This window comes from Quercus robur, chromosome 2 (assembly GCF_932294415.1).
Source record: "Quercus robur chromosome 2, dhQueRobu3.1, whole genome shotgun sequence".
NCBI classification, from domain to species: domain Eukaryota; kingdom Viridiplantae; phylum Streptophyta; class Magnoliopsida; order Fagales; family Fagaceae; genus Quercus; species Quercus robur.
This window is the reverse complement of record NC_065535.1, coordinates 71,472,333-71,490,411: the sequence shown is the minus strand read 5'-3', so window position 1 is coordinate 71,490,411 and position 18,079 is coordinate 71,472,333. Positions and strand designations below refer to the sequence as shown.

The 18,079-nt window shown below is 31.5% G+C and overlaps 2 protein-coding genes across 2 annotated transcripts; one reads left to right on the top strand and one right to left on the bottom strand.

Moving 5' to 3' along the window:
• The first annotated feature begins 606 nt into the window (after positions 1-606).
• On the top strand, positions 607-3,248 carry LOC126702701 (B3 domain-containing transcription factor VRN1-like). Its single transcript, XM_050401526.1, has 5 exons — positions 607-1,096; positions 1,305-1,477; positions 1,675-1,951; positions 2,030-2,358; positions 2,722-3,248. The coding sequence occupies exons 1-5, from the start codon at positions 607-609 to the stop codon at positions 2,995-2,997; spliced, it is 1,545 nt and encodes a 514-aa protein (XP_050257483.1). The 3' UTR covers positions 2,998-3,248.
• Positions 3,249-5,329: 2,081 nt separating this feature from the next.
• LOC126714850 (polygalacturonase At1g48100) lies at positions 5,330-10,554 on the bottom strand. The gene is made up of 7 exons (XM_050415240.1): positions 10,244-10,554; positions 9,948-10,079; positions 8,701-8,847; positions 8,515-8,541; positions 8,214-8,421; positions 6,351-6,541; positions 5,330-5,956 (listed from the first exon to the last, which is right to left on the bottom strand). The coding sequence occupies exons 1-7, from the start codon at positions 10,496-10,498 to the stop codon at positions 5,567-5,569; spliced, it is 1,350 nt and encodes a 449-aa protein (XP_050271197.1). The 5' UTR covers positions 10,499-10,554; the 3' UTR covers positions 5,330-5,566.
• Between the last annotated feature and the right edge of the window lie 7,525 nt (positions 10,555-18,079).

Sequence of the window (18,079 nt, the reverse complement as noted above, 5' to 3'; positions counted from 1 at the left end):
TTATTCACACTATAAGATTACAAGCTTTGATGTATTTATACATGAGGATTTTCCCTAACAAACTCTGACTAACTCAGCGGAAAATGCTCACAGACTAACAGATTTTCTAAGCACCAATTAATACAGGACACGTGGCTTCTCATTCTTAACAGAATTGACACTAATCATCCCTCACTGAACTACATGTCGTGTGACTCAACTCCTTAGGCAGGCTGCAGGTCGTTTACTCTGTTGCTGTATCACCAGAATGTTATCTGCAGAATGACACTATCTGGGACTGTCTATATGGTTTTTGTCTGTTTTTTTTTTTTTTTTTTTTTCCTTCTTCAAATTTCTTTTAATTTTCCCTACTCTGTAAACCGTTTCCCCCCTTTGAAACGCCACTTCAAATTTTTTTCTAAGTATCTTCTTTGGATTATTATTAAAGTATTAATAAAAAGAAAGACTAAATCCATTTTTCCTGTAATGGTACTGACTGCACAAGGAGAATAGAGCTTGATTGATTGCATGTGTTTATTTACAAAGCCTGCATTTATGTTATGGAGATTCTTTTTACAGCGGATTCCAAAAAAGTTTATAAGCAAATATGGAGATGATCTGTCAAATATGGCATTTCTTACGGTTCCAAATGGTACAAAATGGAAAGTCAAGATGACAAAACGCGATGGTGAGGTTTGGTTTCAAAATGGTTGGTGCGAATTTGCAACGTGTCATGCTCTAACCCTGGGGCACTTGCTAGTTTTCAGATATGAAGGAAATTCATGCTTTTATGTACTCATATTTGATGCCACTGCAACAGAAATAGACTATCCTTTAGATGACCAACACCAAGTTCGCAGGATGGAAGACATTGAGAGGGATGATATTGATAACTCTCTTGAAATCATGGATGGTTTTATGCCAAGCCGAAAAACAAGGGAGAAATCACCATTACCATGCCCTCTACCGCAAAAAAGGGCAAAAACCAATCCAAGAAGTTCTGCTTTGCAAGCAGGGGATACACATTTTAGACCTGAACTCACTAAATCTAAAGGGTCAGTGTTAGAGAAATCAAAAATGAATGCAGGAGTATCTTTTACTAGGCAAGAATTAAAAGGTTTGAATCTTACACTTTTGTGCTTAAATTTTTGATTCTCACACATCTACTATTTCACATCTCTTTTTTTCACATCCACTCTATGTGCTTAAAATGTGAACATTCCCATTGCACTTGTGGATCGGTGTGAAATAGCAGATGTGAATGACTGTGAAAGTATAACGGTGTCATGTTTTTTTATAGCCCCTAACTGAACCTCATTTTTCAGCAGAAGAATGCAATGGAGCTACGAAGAGATGCCCAAAATCTGAGGTTATTGAGAGGACATTGTCTGCCAGTGAGAAAGATATTGCTCTTCAGAGAGTTAGAGATTTTGAATCTAAGAATCCTTTTTTCATGGCTGTCATGCAGCCATCATATGTTTACCATGCGAAATCATTGGTAAGCTTCTAGTTCAAAAATGTGCAGGCTCAAACATTTGTTAACTTCACTTTTTAGATGACATACATTAGCATGAGAACAAAGATACATACTGGTTCTTCCTTTGTAGAGCAAAACCAAAAGCATTTTTTCCTTTATTTGTTGGCTGAAAAGGAGAAATCTTCCTTATTACCCTTTTCGTTTTTTATCTTTTATAGAGTATATCATCCAGCTTTGCAAAAAAATACATGAGGAAGATGAGTGGTGAATTTGTCATCCTTCGGTCTTTTAATGGAGGAACTTGGTCTGTTATGTTTAGTTTTTACAAAGCACAAACAAAGGCTAAGTTTCGGCTGGGTTGGATGAAATTTGCACGAGACAATAACTTGAAAGTAGGTGATGTTTGTATCTTTGAGCTAATTAATGGCGTTGAAGTTGCTTTTAAAGTTGCCATTTTCCGGGCTGCTAATGATATTGATTGCCCCCTGTTGAATGGTAAGGAACTGGTTGATTTTGTAAGCCTGTTTACTATTAATTTCAAGTGAATGACTTCATATTTTCATTTCGTTTCAGGATCAGATCATGGGGTTGGAAGAAATCGAGTAGGATGCAAAAGCAGCCCGTTAGTTAAACCTGAATCTGATTGCAATCTGGATGATGCGTCTTTATCTTGTGACCAATGTCCTGCGAAAGATGGTGATGTAGGCATGTCTACCAATCGGAGAAGGCTAAAAGCTAAGGCTCTTGTGAAGAACCAAGAATATAACGCTCTTGAGAAGAAGCAAGAATTGATGACTACTAATGGAAAAGCTGAAAATCTTGTGAGAGCCAATGCTTTTAAATCAGATAATCCCTTTTCCGTGGTTATCATGCAACCATCATACATTCGTAAGGGTGGTATGGTAAGCTTTCAGCTGAACATCTTATTGGGTTTTAGAAATGCGACTCCTATTAACTTCGATTTTTCATAGATTAATTAGAAAGCATGTAGCAGAGAGTTGTTGCTAGACATAAGTTGGTAATGATGTTTGCTTCTTTGTGTTTTTAAGGGAATTAAAGTTTAATTTATATTTAACAGTATCATCTTAGGTAGAAGGAAATCACATAAGAATGTAAAGTCATTATGAACAATATAATCAAATCACTGGCATCCATGTGACTGCCCTTCAACCATCAGCGTAACAAATAATATTATTGCCTCAAAACTGCTTTTCATTCAATTGGGTTCTACTATTTTTGAAATATCCTTTATTTTTTTTGTACAGTGTTTACCCCATGGCATTTTCAACTACTTATTGAGAAAAGGCTTTATCACCAAAGGAAGTGTACTCACTGTGAAGCTCCAGGTTGTGGACCGATTATGGCCTGTGAAGTTATGTGCTTATGAAGGAATGAACCGGAGTTCATCGTGTAAGTTTTCTGCTGGTTGGCCTGCATTTGCAACAGAAAATACTTTGCGAGTAGGAGATGTTTGCGTATTTGAGCTGATTATAAAGGACGATGTTGTGTTAAAAGTCCACATTTTCAGATGCCTTGATTAAGTGGTTACTAATGTTGCATTGTAAATAATGCATTATGTTTCATCTTGGGAGCTTATTATTTTGCTACTACTCTGTTCAAGACCTTTTTATCCCTTTTTTTGTTTTTGGATTGGTTAGAATCAAGGTTGATGTTTTGTTATATCTACAGCCCTGGCCTTTTAGGGACTTCTATCATTAGGGTTTGTATATTTTGTCCAACAATCTTGACCCTTATTGAAGGCACAGCAGAAAAAAGGGGGAGGAAAGATTAAAGGCACAATTTTCATCACTAGCTATTGTTAGAATTTTGGTCAGGTTGTTATGGTTTGGCTAACTAGTTGCTTGCAAAATGAGCTGTTGCCACTTGATTTCAAACGTTGCAAAGAGTGAATGGTTCACATTTCTTTAACAAAGTCCATGAAATTACTACCAATTGATGAATGCTTCAAATCAATGTTCAAGCAGCATGTGGCACAAAATATGTTTCGTAAACGGTATTTTTATCAAGTTTGCCTATTTTTTAATTTGGTCTATAAAATTTCAAAAATAACAATCAAATCAATCAATACATATATATATATATATATATATATATATATATATATATGATTTCCTTCTACGTAAGAGAAATCACAATATATTGCAACACCATTGTGAGCAATAGAATCACTTCATTGACATTTGTATAATGGTCCTACATGGATGATGCTGGGTCCGATTAATGAATGCTCTAAATACACATATTAATTATTTATTGGTTTATACGCATAAATTCATTGTAATATTCCGTATTTTTTTAAGAAAAAAGTTTTGGTATAAAATTGGTTGTTGCCTAAGGTTAATTATTTACTCAATTTTTTTTTATTAGAGGTGAATTTTGACAAATCCACAATTAGATTATATCTTCTTCTTATATATTTTATGTTTGTAAAATTTTTAGAAAATTAAAGATCAATAGTTTTATTATCAATAAATTGTTTAAATTGCAAGTTTTTGTAGTTTAAAATTATGTATAAAATATAAATTTATAGATCATATAGTAAATGGTATTTGATTAACATAAAATTTGACATGTGTATTGAGAGCATAAAGAACTTATAATTCAACAGTTAGAATTTCAAAATATGTAGTAATATTTATTTTATCATGTAAGGCTACAACCATAGTTAAATTATTTATTTTTAAAATATATTTCTACCTTTTGATTTTAGTTATTAAAAAATGTATACAATTATTATTTAATTGCATTTTAATCACTGCTTGGAGCATTTATTAACAAAATCCAAAAAATAATATTATTGTTATGACCTATTAGGTTCAACTTTTCATCTTAAAAGAGAAGGCACACTTTTTTCAAGCATCATCCTCTTCAAGGTACTCCTATATTTTTAGTTTTTAGTTTTTTACACTAGTGAACAAAATAAACAAAATAAGCTGATGAACATCCGAAGGCACCTCAAAAAAAAAAAAAAACCTTGCATTTCATGGAATGGGTTCTACACTCACTAATAAACTATATATTTTTGAAATATCTTCTGTTCTCTTTTGTGCAGGATGTGCTGTGGCTTTATCAACCACTTACCATTTACCAAAAAGAAGGCTTTATCAAGGAATATGCCAAAGGCAGTGCACGCACTGTACGTGATGCTCCAAGTTGTGGACCGATTATGGCCTGTGAAGTCACACAATTATTCATGCTCATGTTCATCATATGACTTCTCTCTTGTTTGGGCTGCATTTGTGCGAGAAAATGCTTTGCCAGTAGGAGATGTTTGGAAAACACATGTAAATAAAATGAAGTGGTATACATTCTTTTATATGTATATTAGGGCCAACTCAAGGTATTGTGGGGTCTAAGACAACTCTTCTAAGTGAGTTCTATTCTTATACTTTGAATATTAATAAAATATTTATTTAACTTTTGGTTTTTATTTTTTATTTTTTATTACATCTAAAATCTTTTTTTTTTTTAAATTACATATTAAAATGAACCCATCGCATTACTCAATTACTATACAACTAAAATAAACACCATTTATTGAATGAAGTAACCAAATACTAAAAAATTATGATTAAAAATTTTAATAAAGTTATATATTTGATATCTCTAAATAAAATTTGAGTATAAATTTATATACTAATGTAAGATTGATGAGTTCTTTTAACATTTATCTGTGAGAGATTAAATGATTGACCCATCTAATGAAAACATTTTTCTTTAACTAGTTTTTCTTTGATAAAAAACAACTACTTTTTATTTATTGATGAATATTTAAGGCTTAATTAATACTTCTATTAGTATACGAATATCTCTATTCGTAAAAATTTAGGAGTTTTTTTTCATTGAGGGTCTTAGGCGGTTGCCTATTTGGCTCACCCATTGAGCCGGCACTACGTATATATAGAAATAACAATATTGTATGCTGATCCACTTGAATCATTCATTACTTGGTGTACAGTCTAGATTAATTTGATAGGAAGTTGGGTATGAGAAATAACTAATAAGCAGCACATCCCTAGAGAAATATTCAAATATTTTTTGTCCTAATATATATATATATATATATATATATATATATTTAGGCTAAGCTCAGCAAGAATCAACAGTAGACTGAGCTTTGGCGATTGGTGACTTGCCAGTTTGCAAACAATCAATTGGAGGAACAGTTGTAGTTCTTAATTCTCCAAATGCTTCCCAGCAAAAAGGGTCACTTGATTGGTTTTCTTGAGCAGCTTCTAGGTTAATTGTAGCTAGAGAGACACCAGTGCATGGCACGTTGTCACTGCATGCAAAATGTACAGGTTTTACTTTGTAGGTTCCTTGTATATTTACATAGTCTATGCCTGACACTGCCACAGCTGAGCTTTCATTCTGACATTTGCTCTTATCACAGTAGTATTGGTCAATCATTATGGGAGTTTCAACTTCAGAAACTTGAATGTTGGAGAACATAATTCCTTGTACCGAGCCTGACCCTCCCTGCATTGCAAAACAGTATATATGACTATTAATAAGTCCATGTGTGAGTCTAGTGCTAACTTATAGCATATATATTGAATGCCCAAACTGGCTAGTCATAATAAATTTAAAGGTTATTTTGAACAACATAACAAATCATTTTTTTTATTGGTGTGATTAAAAATTAACATGTCAGTTTCTGATAAAAAATTTCTCTAAACCAATTTGGAAGAATTGAAGTTCCTTCAATCTACTACTTGCACAACAACTTATAAAATTATCCACATGTGTTTTGGTCATATAACTTATTTAAATGATTTAATGAATCGTGTGATTTAATATACATGTATACTTTTATGAACTACCACGTAAGACTGTCAAAAAATAGGAAAGAAAATGGAATGTATTTTTATACCTGCCAAGTCTTTATTCTGACTCCAGTCATTGTATTCTGCATTTTTATGTCTCGAACAGTGACATTTGACACACAGGCTTTAGTGTTATCATTCCCTAGTGATCCAATGCTGATTCCATGTCCAGGTCCACAATTGACATTGTGAATGTATACATTTGAGCATCCAGTTTGTATGGAAACACAATCATCTCCTGCAGAACTCAATAGAAGTTATTCGAGTTGCCTCTATGTAGACTTGTAGAGGTATCAAAATTTCGAATTTGTGTTTATTACTGTTATTTATCTTCCTTAAATTCATTGCTATATTCTATGATGGGAAATTTAAAGAACTCACTTATGAAGAGATTTAATCGCCCAATTATGGTTGGCCTTTTTCTTCTTAACTAGGACAAAGTTAAGGTTCCCCACATATGTGAATCGCACATTTGTACTTTTGTTAGACTTTGAAAATGTAATTAATGTGTTTGTGTTAATATCTATTACCAAGGTTAGCACGCTTAATAATATTAGTCTGGATGTTAATTAAATTACCTTGACTACAGATATTGGTTGTCAAGGTAACATTTTCAGATCGTCCCCTAAATATTTTTTTTAAACCATTTTATTTGCTAACATATTTGAACAAAAGGATCAGATTGATAGGGTGAGGGACATATTAAATTGACAAAAATTAAATTTTATGGAGTAATGTGACAATTAAAGTTCAATGAACTAAATTCAATTTTAGCCTTTTTATTTTATGAAAATTTCAACCATCTAGCTAATTAGGAATTTTTATGTAGGTTTACTGACTTAGTGTGTGTTTGGGTTGTACTTAAAAATTAAAATTATTTCCTTATGCAGCTTATTTTTGCTACTATTTATGGGTCCCACTGCACTTTTTGGCATTATTCATAAGCCCCACTGTACTATTTCAATTAACATTTACCTTTATCTACAGTACTTTCAACAATAATTTTTCAGTTTCAATAAAATAAGTGGTATTCAAATACACTCTTAATTAACATTTTCTACTTATAAAAAAAAATTAACATATTATAGAAAGCACAACAATCAACATAATAAGACATGCATGTAACTTTTTTAATTGCTAAGGTAATACATAAAATAATATCTAGATGTTATTGAAATTAAAATCAAAGATATATTGACATGCATATTAATATTGATTTTTGAAGTATTATTAATTAGAATATGAAAGTCCAGATTTTATACTTTCTTAAATATTTAACCATTAAAGACGTCAATTCAAGTTGCCTTCCACCCAATTTTTCTTTCATAAAAAATAAAAATCCATAAGACAATCTACAACACTAGTTTTGACTTTTGACATTATTCTTTTGACTTTTGACATTTTTTTTTTTTGAGAAGAATTTTGACTTTTGACATTGTACAATAGTTTCGGCAAAATTCTAAGTCACCATTTTAAACCCCATACGTACACTTTGATGACGACGTTTGAACTTTATTTATTTATTTTTATTTTATTTTATTTTTTCATAATTCGATACTTATAAGAAAGGATGAAAATTTGAACTTTAGATATTTTCGTGGGAAAAATCAAAGTGTCATTTGAACTTTGATCTTATTCAAATCCAATAATTCTCATTAAAAAAAAGTCCATTACTAGAAAAAATTGTGCTTTGAATGTTCAAGTTGCTTTGTTTGTTTGTTTTTTTTTTTTTGTTGGGGGGGGGGGGGTGTTACATCTTTGTTATTTTTGTGCTTGAATAGTTGACTTGGATATTCAACTTCTTTATGTTCCTGACTCAGCCCTAGTCCTTAGAGCAACTAGCCATTCATAGCAGTGTTTGTGTTGTGGATAAAGATGAAACTATACCCTACTGAGAAATTTGAAATTACCACATGCAAGAGTGGTGCTGTAAATGACCACATCTTGGGAGTTCTGTAGGTGAATCCCATCTGTGTTAGGGCTATCACCAGGGGATGAAACATTTATGTCATAAACTTGAATGGTTTTGCAGCTATCGAATTTGAGATGGGTCTGTTGACTATTTTGAATTGTTATGCCAGTGACTGTCACACCATCACTTCCATAAAACCTGAGTGCCTGCATATCAAAATATATATAACCAACAATATTCAAGGTCTAATATCATTGTTATATTGTGAAATGAGGATTAGTATAGGAAAATATTCTTACCGTTGGTTTGGTGCTTGGCATATTCCCCTATAGAAAAAGTTTTATAGACGGTAGAATAATTAGAATTTAGATGTGTTTTTTCTCAACAAAAAAAAAAAAAAGAATTTAGATGTGAGTGTTACTATTTAAAATTAGAAAAAGCAATGGCCTTGTTTGTTTGACTTGACATATAATGTAGAGACTTACCGAGTCACCCCACCAGACTGAACCTTGTCCGTCAATGATACCTTTACCTTTGATTGTAAACCCTTTAAGATTTGTAAAATCTAGCCATTGTAAAAGACCTGAACCCCAAGGTTGAGAGCTTGTAGGGGCTATGATTTTGCCATCCAACTGCATGGTATTTCATAAATTAATATTAATGTATATATCAATAAATAGGGATGACATCAGGAAAGGACAAGCTCAAATTATGGATATATTTGTCTCCTCTTCATGACGGGGTTCCCATGCAGATGAGAGCAAGGCACGTTAGAGGTGAGATGAGTCTTAAGGTATAATTTATAAAGCCGATATGAGAGAGAAAAGGGGACGACGACCATAATATTGTTAATAGAGAGAGAAATGTTTTGAAATATGGTATACCTCTATATATATATATATATATATATATATGTGTGTGTATGTATATGTAAATGTATGTATATTTTGTTCTAAACGAGACAAGATAAGGTGAGCAAAATCTACTCCCATCCCATCACCTCTTCAGACAGGGAAAATTGGTGTGAGGTGAAGAGAGGTAAGACCGGACCGGCCGGTCATGTAAGATGAGGCATTTTTATTATATCCCTTGACTTTGACCCATATATGTTGAGATATTGCTACCTTTCCTCCTATACTAATGAAGAAAATGAAAAAAAAATTAAGAAAAAAGAAAAAGCAAAAGACGTAAAACAAAAATGGAAAAGGAATGTTGTTAGTCATTACTTTTGTAGACCGCTTTTGTGGGACTCAAAAAGCTCTTTTCATCTTTTTTTTTTTTTTTTCTTTTTCTTTTTCTGACTGAAAAAGCTCTTGTCATCTGAAAAAATTATACATGCTATAGTATTATTGTTACAAAATTAATTAATGAATATAATTATTATTACATCAATATAATATATAAAAAATTTTAATATATTTTTTATTATTTTATACTTAAAAATTAACACATCAATTTATAAAAGTTTATACGGTAAAATTTATATAGAATCCCTTTTGGAGTCAATTTAGCTATTTTGCTATTAGTGACTTTGGTGGCGACTTTCGGGCTTTTGGAGGCGACTCTATCATCGCTGTTCTGCTGTGGTGTGATTAATTAGAACTAATTAAGGGAGGGAGATCAGACCCCAATAAAATGTGGGGTTGAAAAAATGTACTAGCCTTCAAAAAAAAAAAAAACATAGACAATATGTAACTTACCTGAAAGACAATGTTTTTTTTTTGTAACTTACCTGAAAGACAATGTTTTGTTCACAACTAGACCCCGAAAAAGTGATTGGCAGGACGAAGAAAACAGACCCAGATGGAACAACCATTGTTGATGCCTCGACCTTGCAAGCTGCTGCCCACGCTGCTTCAAATGCCTGCCTTGCATTAAAAGAGATTAGCATTCATTTACCACAACTGAATGAGTAATTTAAAATATATGTTGAGCGACATCGATGATAAAAAAAATAGAAGATATAATATAATTATTCATAATGAACCATGAAGCAAAATGTGAAGCTTTTTATAAGATCATGCACACCTTTGTGTCATCAGTTTGTCCATCACCTTTAGCACCATAGTCTAATACATTAAAGATGGCTGAGCTTAACATTCTGCGGCCAGCATGGTTATAACCTTTTGGTTTCTTTACAAGCACAGAAGCTGGGACAGCCTTGCTGCTTTGCCTCCAGTACTGCCTGCCTTCTCTAGCACAGCAATTCTCAAAGCTTGAAGACCATACAGAAAATGCAATGAAAAGTATCAATGTAAGGTCTTTCAGATTAAACCTATTCATTTTGGAGAGAGAGAGAGAGAGAGAGATGAGGGACACAATGTCAATAGCCTTAAAGAAATAATTTTATACGCTTAATGAATTTCTTACATGATTTGGGTTTATATTTATAGGTGCAAAGCTTGAGGCACTATGCACACATGAGGTAGACTTTGTTCATTATTCTAAGCTGTCTTACTTTTCATTATTTGTATGGTTGATACTTAGTGACTTGCTGATTTGAAAAAAAGTTTACATCTAAATTGGTTTGGAGGAATATTCTTCAAACCCTTTACATAGTGATTCATCTACATGTTTTTTTTAACTCATATCGCGTACTTATTGAGTCATGTGAAGTTGTTGGTTTTATGAGTCCCAAAGTAATGTATTCTACCATTAGGCATTTATTGTAATTGTTTTTTTATATGGAATCTGAATATAAATTTTTTGTAATATTTTTATGTTCCATCATTCAAAGTAAATATGATATGTCAAGATTTTAATGAAGGGTTATAAAATATAATGAAATTTGAATTTAATTAAAATATGTATATATTAGAATAATTACATATAAAGCTGTAAGAACTCAAAAACTTGTGGCATATTATGAGTTACAACATGTATGTTGTTGTTACAATAATTTGGTGGTACAATATGTTATGATGTCTCCAGTCTCAAAAATTAGTCAACCCGCTAATTAGGGGTACAATATGTTGATTTCACATTGCACTTCTATCATTTGCTTGTCTGATATTCTCTTATTACGTACTATCATAATAGTGGGGCCGCAACACAATATTTCAAGTCTGAATGACTTAAATCTCCAATCAGCGTGAGTGATCTCATCTTAAGTTTTAGCTATTTTGGATCAAGGCATAAATTATTAATTATGGTCAGAGAATTTTACTGTGTTTTTTACCATTTTCCTTCAAAGTATATATACTCAGGTTTTGTCTAGGGGGATTTTCAGAAATGTATTATGTATTTGTCCCTTACATAAATATTATATAAAATTAATTTTGTATTTTGTAGATTTATAATGTTAAAAAGTTTGAAAAAAAAAAAAAAAAAAAAAAAACTTAAATAGAGAATATTCAATTTGAAATCCCGCTTAAAAAAAAATTCATTTGACATACACCATAAATGGGGGAAGAAGTATTCAAACAATATATGTAATATAACTTAGAGTTAGATGAGACGTAACTTGAAATTATATTTATAAAATTGAACTTATTGTTACATAAATTTTTAAAACTTCACAATTTTACACGTAAGTAGAATTAATGATGAAATCTTAATAGATTCTAAGGGTTTTTAAGATGAAAAAGGATAATTTTTCTTATCATTACTTTTACTTTTTGTACACGTTAAATTGTATATCTGACTTTGAAATACATGCACATTCGTATGGTACATAATTTGTCATATATTTGCTGTTGGCTTTGCTTGTTGAACCAAAATTTAGCTAGCTAGGTTCAGGCAACGTCATGCACACATTACCATGAGTCATAACCGGTTTCTTATTCTTATCTTATTCAAATCCTAAATCGTGATATTCATGCGTGCACCCAATAGTGCTTAAGCAATCTCATATTCTCATCTATCTCTCTCTCTCCTATAAATCATTCCAAAGACTCTCAAAAGGTCAAGTGGTTCCTAAAAAGAAAAATTCTCGAACACAATGGCCCACGTAAATGGATCAAAGTTTACATGCAAAGCCATTAAAAGTGGCAGGGGACAAGGCAAAATCTTAGAATAAACGTTTATATATTAATTAATGAGATTGTAATGACATAGAAAGATCTAATTGTGGAACATCCTACTAGCTTATTCCTTCAGATTTAAAATAGTCATTCTTTGTGAAAGTGACAGTTACATGTGAGTCTCGTTTATCAAAGAAAACCGTTAAATCGGTTATCCAGAAATCATGCCATGGCTTTAGGGATTGGTGTTTCTACAGTAAAAAGGAACCAATGTTATTATCACCTATTGAAATTGAGCAATGCTACAAATAAATAAAATAAATAAGTAAATAAAAAGTTTCACGCCACATCGGTCAGTGTCAAATTTTTGTGTCTGTAAACTTTCTCATTGAGATTTAGAATTTAGAACTCACGAGAAAAAGTATAGATTGCTTTTATTCTAAAATAGTGAGCAACCATATTTTCCAATACATTGCTCAAAATCACATGAAGCAACAGCAAAAAGAACCAGCATTACTTCCCCTACAAGACGCAATTTTTGAAATAAAGTAGTAGATGTAGAATTTCAAAGTTACACTGATCACGCCACGTTAATAGCAAGAACTTGATGCAACCCATAGACCATACTGTAGAGTAGATTCTACGGTTTGTAGCTTCTTTAACAAATTCCATGTTCCTCGTTTGAACCTATCATTTAGAATTTTTTTTTGATAATCACATGTGAACTTGAATTTTATCTCACAACAATGTTGACTTATGATCTAGACAATTGGTATTTAACTATTTATAGCAATATATATTTTTTAATCTTTCCAAGTTGATCTGGTTCTATTTCCAGCATATGCTTGAGCCTAGCTAGATATCTAAGTTTGATGATTAGTTTCATATTGCTTGGCATTCCCTCTTTGGGAAATTTCCCATTCACAAGCAAATTTGTGTGTCAACTGTAAACTGAATTCGTACAGTGACCTGCATAACTTAACTTGTAAGAAATATTGAATCATATGACAAAGAATGCTAACTGTATTTAGAAAGGATGAAAAAATTCATATCAGGTATTTGGCTTTTTTTTTTTTATTGAAATATTATATCTACAACATTTTCACAACAAATTCTAAATGATAAGTTGTTATTAAATAATAAAAAAGTGATGTCAGTAATAGACTCAATTACAAGTCAATAACAATCCGCTATCTATGAATTGTTAAGAAAATGTTATGGACGTAACTTTAATTTTATTTTTTATGAGACAAAAGTGACTTTAAAGTTTAAACAAATAAGTTGGCTTCAAACAATCAAACTAAACACACGCAAGAGATAATGAATGAGATTCTTACACAAAAACACCACAACCTCTAATTAAAAGTTATCGTAACTGTTAAAGGAATGTGGGATAAGTTATATTATACACTTAAGACTTTTTCGTTATTTTTCTTCCTGTATTTAGGCTTGAATATTTGATTTGTATGTTTGTCTAGGCTTCGTAGCATAATAGCATAATATTTGAAGTTTGAAATTTCATAGGTGGCTAGGCTTCATAGAATATATAGGTCCTATATATGTATAAATTATAATGGCAAAATGCTACTTGCAAGTCATGATAAGTAGGTTTTCTAATTAGAGGAAGATTTCATCAAATTTGGGACTCTTAAGGTCCATTTGGATACAGCTTATTTTGCTGAAAACTGAAAACATTATAACAAAATAATTTTTAAATGTGTGAATAATACTGTGGGACCCATTTTTAATATTTTTTTCTGAATAAAGTGGTTGTGGGTCCTGTGAACAATGCACGAATGAAAAAGTCAAAAATCACTGCTAAAAAAAAAAAAAAAAAAAAAAAAAAAAGAAGGAAACATGAAAACTCAAAACGCAGACGCAGGATAATTCTTATCCAAACAAGCACTTAGTATGTGTTTGGATACTAATTCCTGTGTTTGGCGTTTTTTGCGTTTTCAATTTTTTTTTTTTTTTTTTTTTACCAGCGCCTGGTGCATTGTTCATGGGACATGAATAGTGCACTAAGGCATATAAACAGTAATCGTAGAGTGAACAGTAATTTTTTAATAATTTTTTTATTGTTTTCAGTTTTCAGCAAAATAAGCGGTATCCAAATAGACCTTTAGTGTGTGTTTTTGCCAACTTATTTTACTATTCAACTTATTTTTGCTATTATTCATGGGTTCTACTGCACTTTTTGGTACTATTCATGAGTTCCACTGTACTATTTCAGCTAATTACAGTGCTTTTAGCAAAAAGTTTCCAGTTTCAGCAAAATAAGTGGATCCTAAACAGATCCTAATCAATCTTGAGATATGTACGGATTATATATTTTAATCTAGTAGTCCTAAAAAATATAACGAATGGTGTGTTTGGATACCGTTTATTTTGCTGAAACTGAAAAATTATTACCAAAAGTACTGTAGATAAAGGTAAAAGTTAGTTGAAATAGTATAGTATGACCCATGAATAGTAGCAAAAATAAGCTGAATAGTAAAATAATTTTAATTTTTAGGGTATTTGGATATCGCTATTTTGCTGAAACTGAAAAATTATTGCTGAAAGTACTGTAGATAAAAATAAAAGTAAGTTGAAATAATACAGTGAGACCCATAAATAATGCCAAAAAAGTGAAATAGAATTCATAAATAATAACAAAAATAAGCTGAATAGTGAAATAATTTTCATTTTTCATTCTAAACCAAACACATATTTAATCTCTACCCAATTGCAAACGAAGGGTTTGTCTTTTACGTTTATTTGCTCCAACTGTGTTGAAAATTTATTGCTTTTTGGCACCTTGAAAGTCGAAAGAGGGACAATGTTAAAATCAAATATAATATTATAATCTAGTGTGCATCACATGTATGCATCACATGCATATTTGAATTTGATGCAGACTTTAGAGTAGTACTAATCTTTTGCTTCGATAAAAAAATAAAAATAAAATAAAATAAGGCTTTTACACTTTTATGATTCTCGGGCTTGAAGCCTTGAATCCCCATTATCCAGAAGCATTTCAAATTGGATGTAGATTGCAGAGTTTAGAGTAAACTCTTACACATTAGATGTGTTAAGATTGTCGGGCTTGGATTCCCATTATCTATAAACATTTTAAAATTCAAACAAATATATTTTACATCTACGTATTTATGTTGTTGTTGTTGTTGTTGTTCTTCATTGTACAGGGTGAATTTTTTTGGTAATAATCAATTCAAATTATAAGAATTTTACTGCTTATAGACAAAAGTGGGAGGATCCTCTATTGAATCCTCAAATTTTCTTCAACTTTTATTTAGATGTAAGACATATATGGTATTCAAAAATCAATAAAAATAAACAAGCTAAAAATGAGAGAATTAAAAGATTCAATATAGGAGGGATTCCTTTCCCAACAAAAGCCTCCCTCTGCTTTATTTTCTTAACAATTCTAATAAGACATGTCATAATTTTACATTATGCAGCACGTTATCCACTTGGAAAATCGTTTAAAAAGGAGAGTTTTCTGAGAAGTTTCCAAGAGTAAACTTTTTCCCTTGTTTTGTTGTTGATATCCTATAGTGTTTTGGTAACACAATGTGTATTTATCATATAATTTAAAATAAATTTTACTTTTATTTTTACCATTTATTTCATTATTCAATGTAAATTATATTATTAAAATATATCTTTTTAAATTTATATATAGTTCTTGATTAAGCAATGTGTCGTATGGATGTATGACATGTTTTTGCCATATAGCGTACTATGCCACATTAAAATAATCAACATAATCTGTGTGGGGCCCAATAATTTATGGGTCAGATCCCTTTGCTCGTGAGAAGTCCAAGGGCCCAAGCCAAAGACAGCCACGGCCCAAACTCAATAACATAAAGCCTAAATGGCCCGGAGATGTTGCCGAGGACAGTTCGGTCCTCGGCAAACCCAAAATTCCACCAAAAAAGAGGGGCAAAAACGGTATAGGACTAGACTGGATAGGAGATCTAAAATATCTCGGGAAAGTTGCCTTCATTACCCTTCTCAGATAAGACTCAGCATCCAGTAGAGCCGAATTCTTCGGCTTTATCAACCATCCCCAACAATTCTGGGATTAGACTGACGGGACAAATATCAGTCTCGTAAAAGTTGACCCTACACGTGGACGAAGGATAGCAAACGTAGGCTAGTATAAAAGAGAGTAAGTAATCTGGATAAAGGGGGGGGGGGGGGGGGAGAAAAAACAGAGGACTCCCATCTTACCTCAAGGAGAAAGACTCCATGGGTGTAAAAAATCACCGCCGGACAACCGGAGGAAGACCTTAATGATCTTTGTCCGAGGAGTCCAACCCCTCAGGGTGTAATGCTAGAAAGCTTAAATATTCAGATCCAACTCTTATTTTTTACATGAACTCCTCTAAAAATAGGACCGGACCATCGCCCTGTGATCAAAGGCAAGCCTTTCAAGCCCACTCTCTACAAATCATATTGTGAGGGATCTTTCATGTATGAGCCCAACATCATTATTGGGCCGTTAAAGAAATCGTGTCCCTACAATCTGCTTCAAGTAAAAACATTTTACTAGAGTTTCAAGAAGAGTAGAATCAAAAGACTACTCTGATTAACTAAAAAGTTGCTATAAATTTAAGAAAATTTTTATTATTTGTTTTGTTTTTAAATATCTTTTTTTGTTTAAGAGTTAAATGGAGTAATCCGTGTCATGCATGTACCATATGGCTCAACATAAGTGTTATACATCACACAACGAAATTTCAACATTTGATGCTCAATAATTACATTAAAAATTACTAATATATATGTTAAAAAAAAAAACAAAATTACTAATGTATTTGCTCAATGTAAAACTCCATTACTAAAGTTTCAAAGCAAAACCGAATGCCAAAAAGGTTCATATGATTTATAAAAAGTATTATTATTTATTTTTAGGGTAATATATTTTAATCTTTGGTTTTAATTAATAAAATTTGGTCTTACATGATGTGATTTTTGCCACATTACTTAAAATATTTTTTGTTCTTTTATTTGTTTACCTATTTTATTATTCAATTTCATTATAACATTGAAATATTTTCTTAATTTACATATAAGTTTTTACTAATATAAAAGAAGTAGTGTTCTAGCCTTTGAATAAACAATTACATTCGCTACCCATGATCCTTCCTAGAAATTCAATTGACTGATTGTATGATGGATGGAATTTGAGACCTTTGATTTTATGTACTTCAAATTTATTGAGCCCACCACCAAGATGTCCCTGAAACAAAACAATTTAAAATTTCAATTAAGATTTTATTACCCCACAAATTTGAAGGACTTATTAGGGTGAGAAAGAAAACAAATGGTCCATTTGTAATATAATTTTTTTTTAATTTTTGGTTTAAATAAATCAAAATTTTAAATTAAAATATTGGAGCCTTTATCTACTAGGGGTCTAAGAGCATCTTCAACAGAGCATGCATTGCTAAAATATAGAGAGTGAAACTGGAAAAAAAAAAAAAAAAAAAGGAAAACTGTGCTCCAATAGCCTTTCTAAAACTGGTTTTTTTTTTTTTTTTGCTCATGATGTGTAGTTGTTAAAAAAAGAATAAATAATGAATGAAGAAATAATATTTAAATGAGATACAGAATCTGTTGGAAAGTGTATTTGAAAAAGTGGGTAGATAAAGGTAAAAATCACTGTTCATTTTCCAAACAGTATAAAAATTTGCTGATTCTACTAGAGATGCTCTAAAGTGCCTAACCTTAATCGCTTTTATTTATTTTTTGATAAACACCTTAATCGCTTTTATGAGATCAATAAGAGCATCCACAGCAATGGAGCTAAATTTTTAGCAATTTAGCTTCACTAAAAGTTACTTTATCTATTTTACCTACACACATGCTACAGCAGTGGATCTATTTTAGC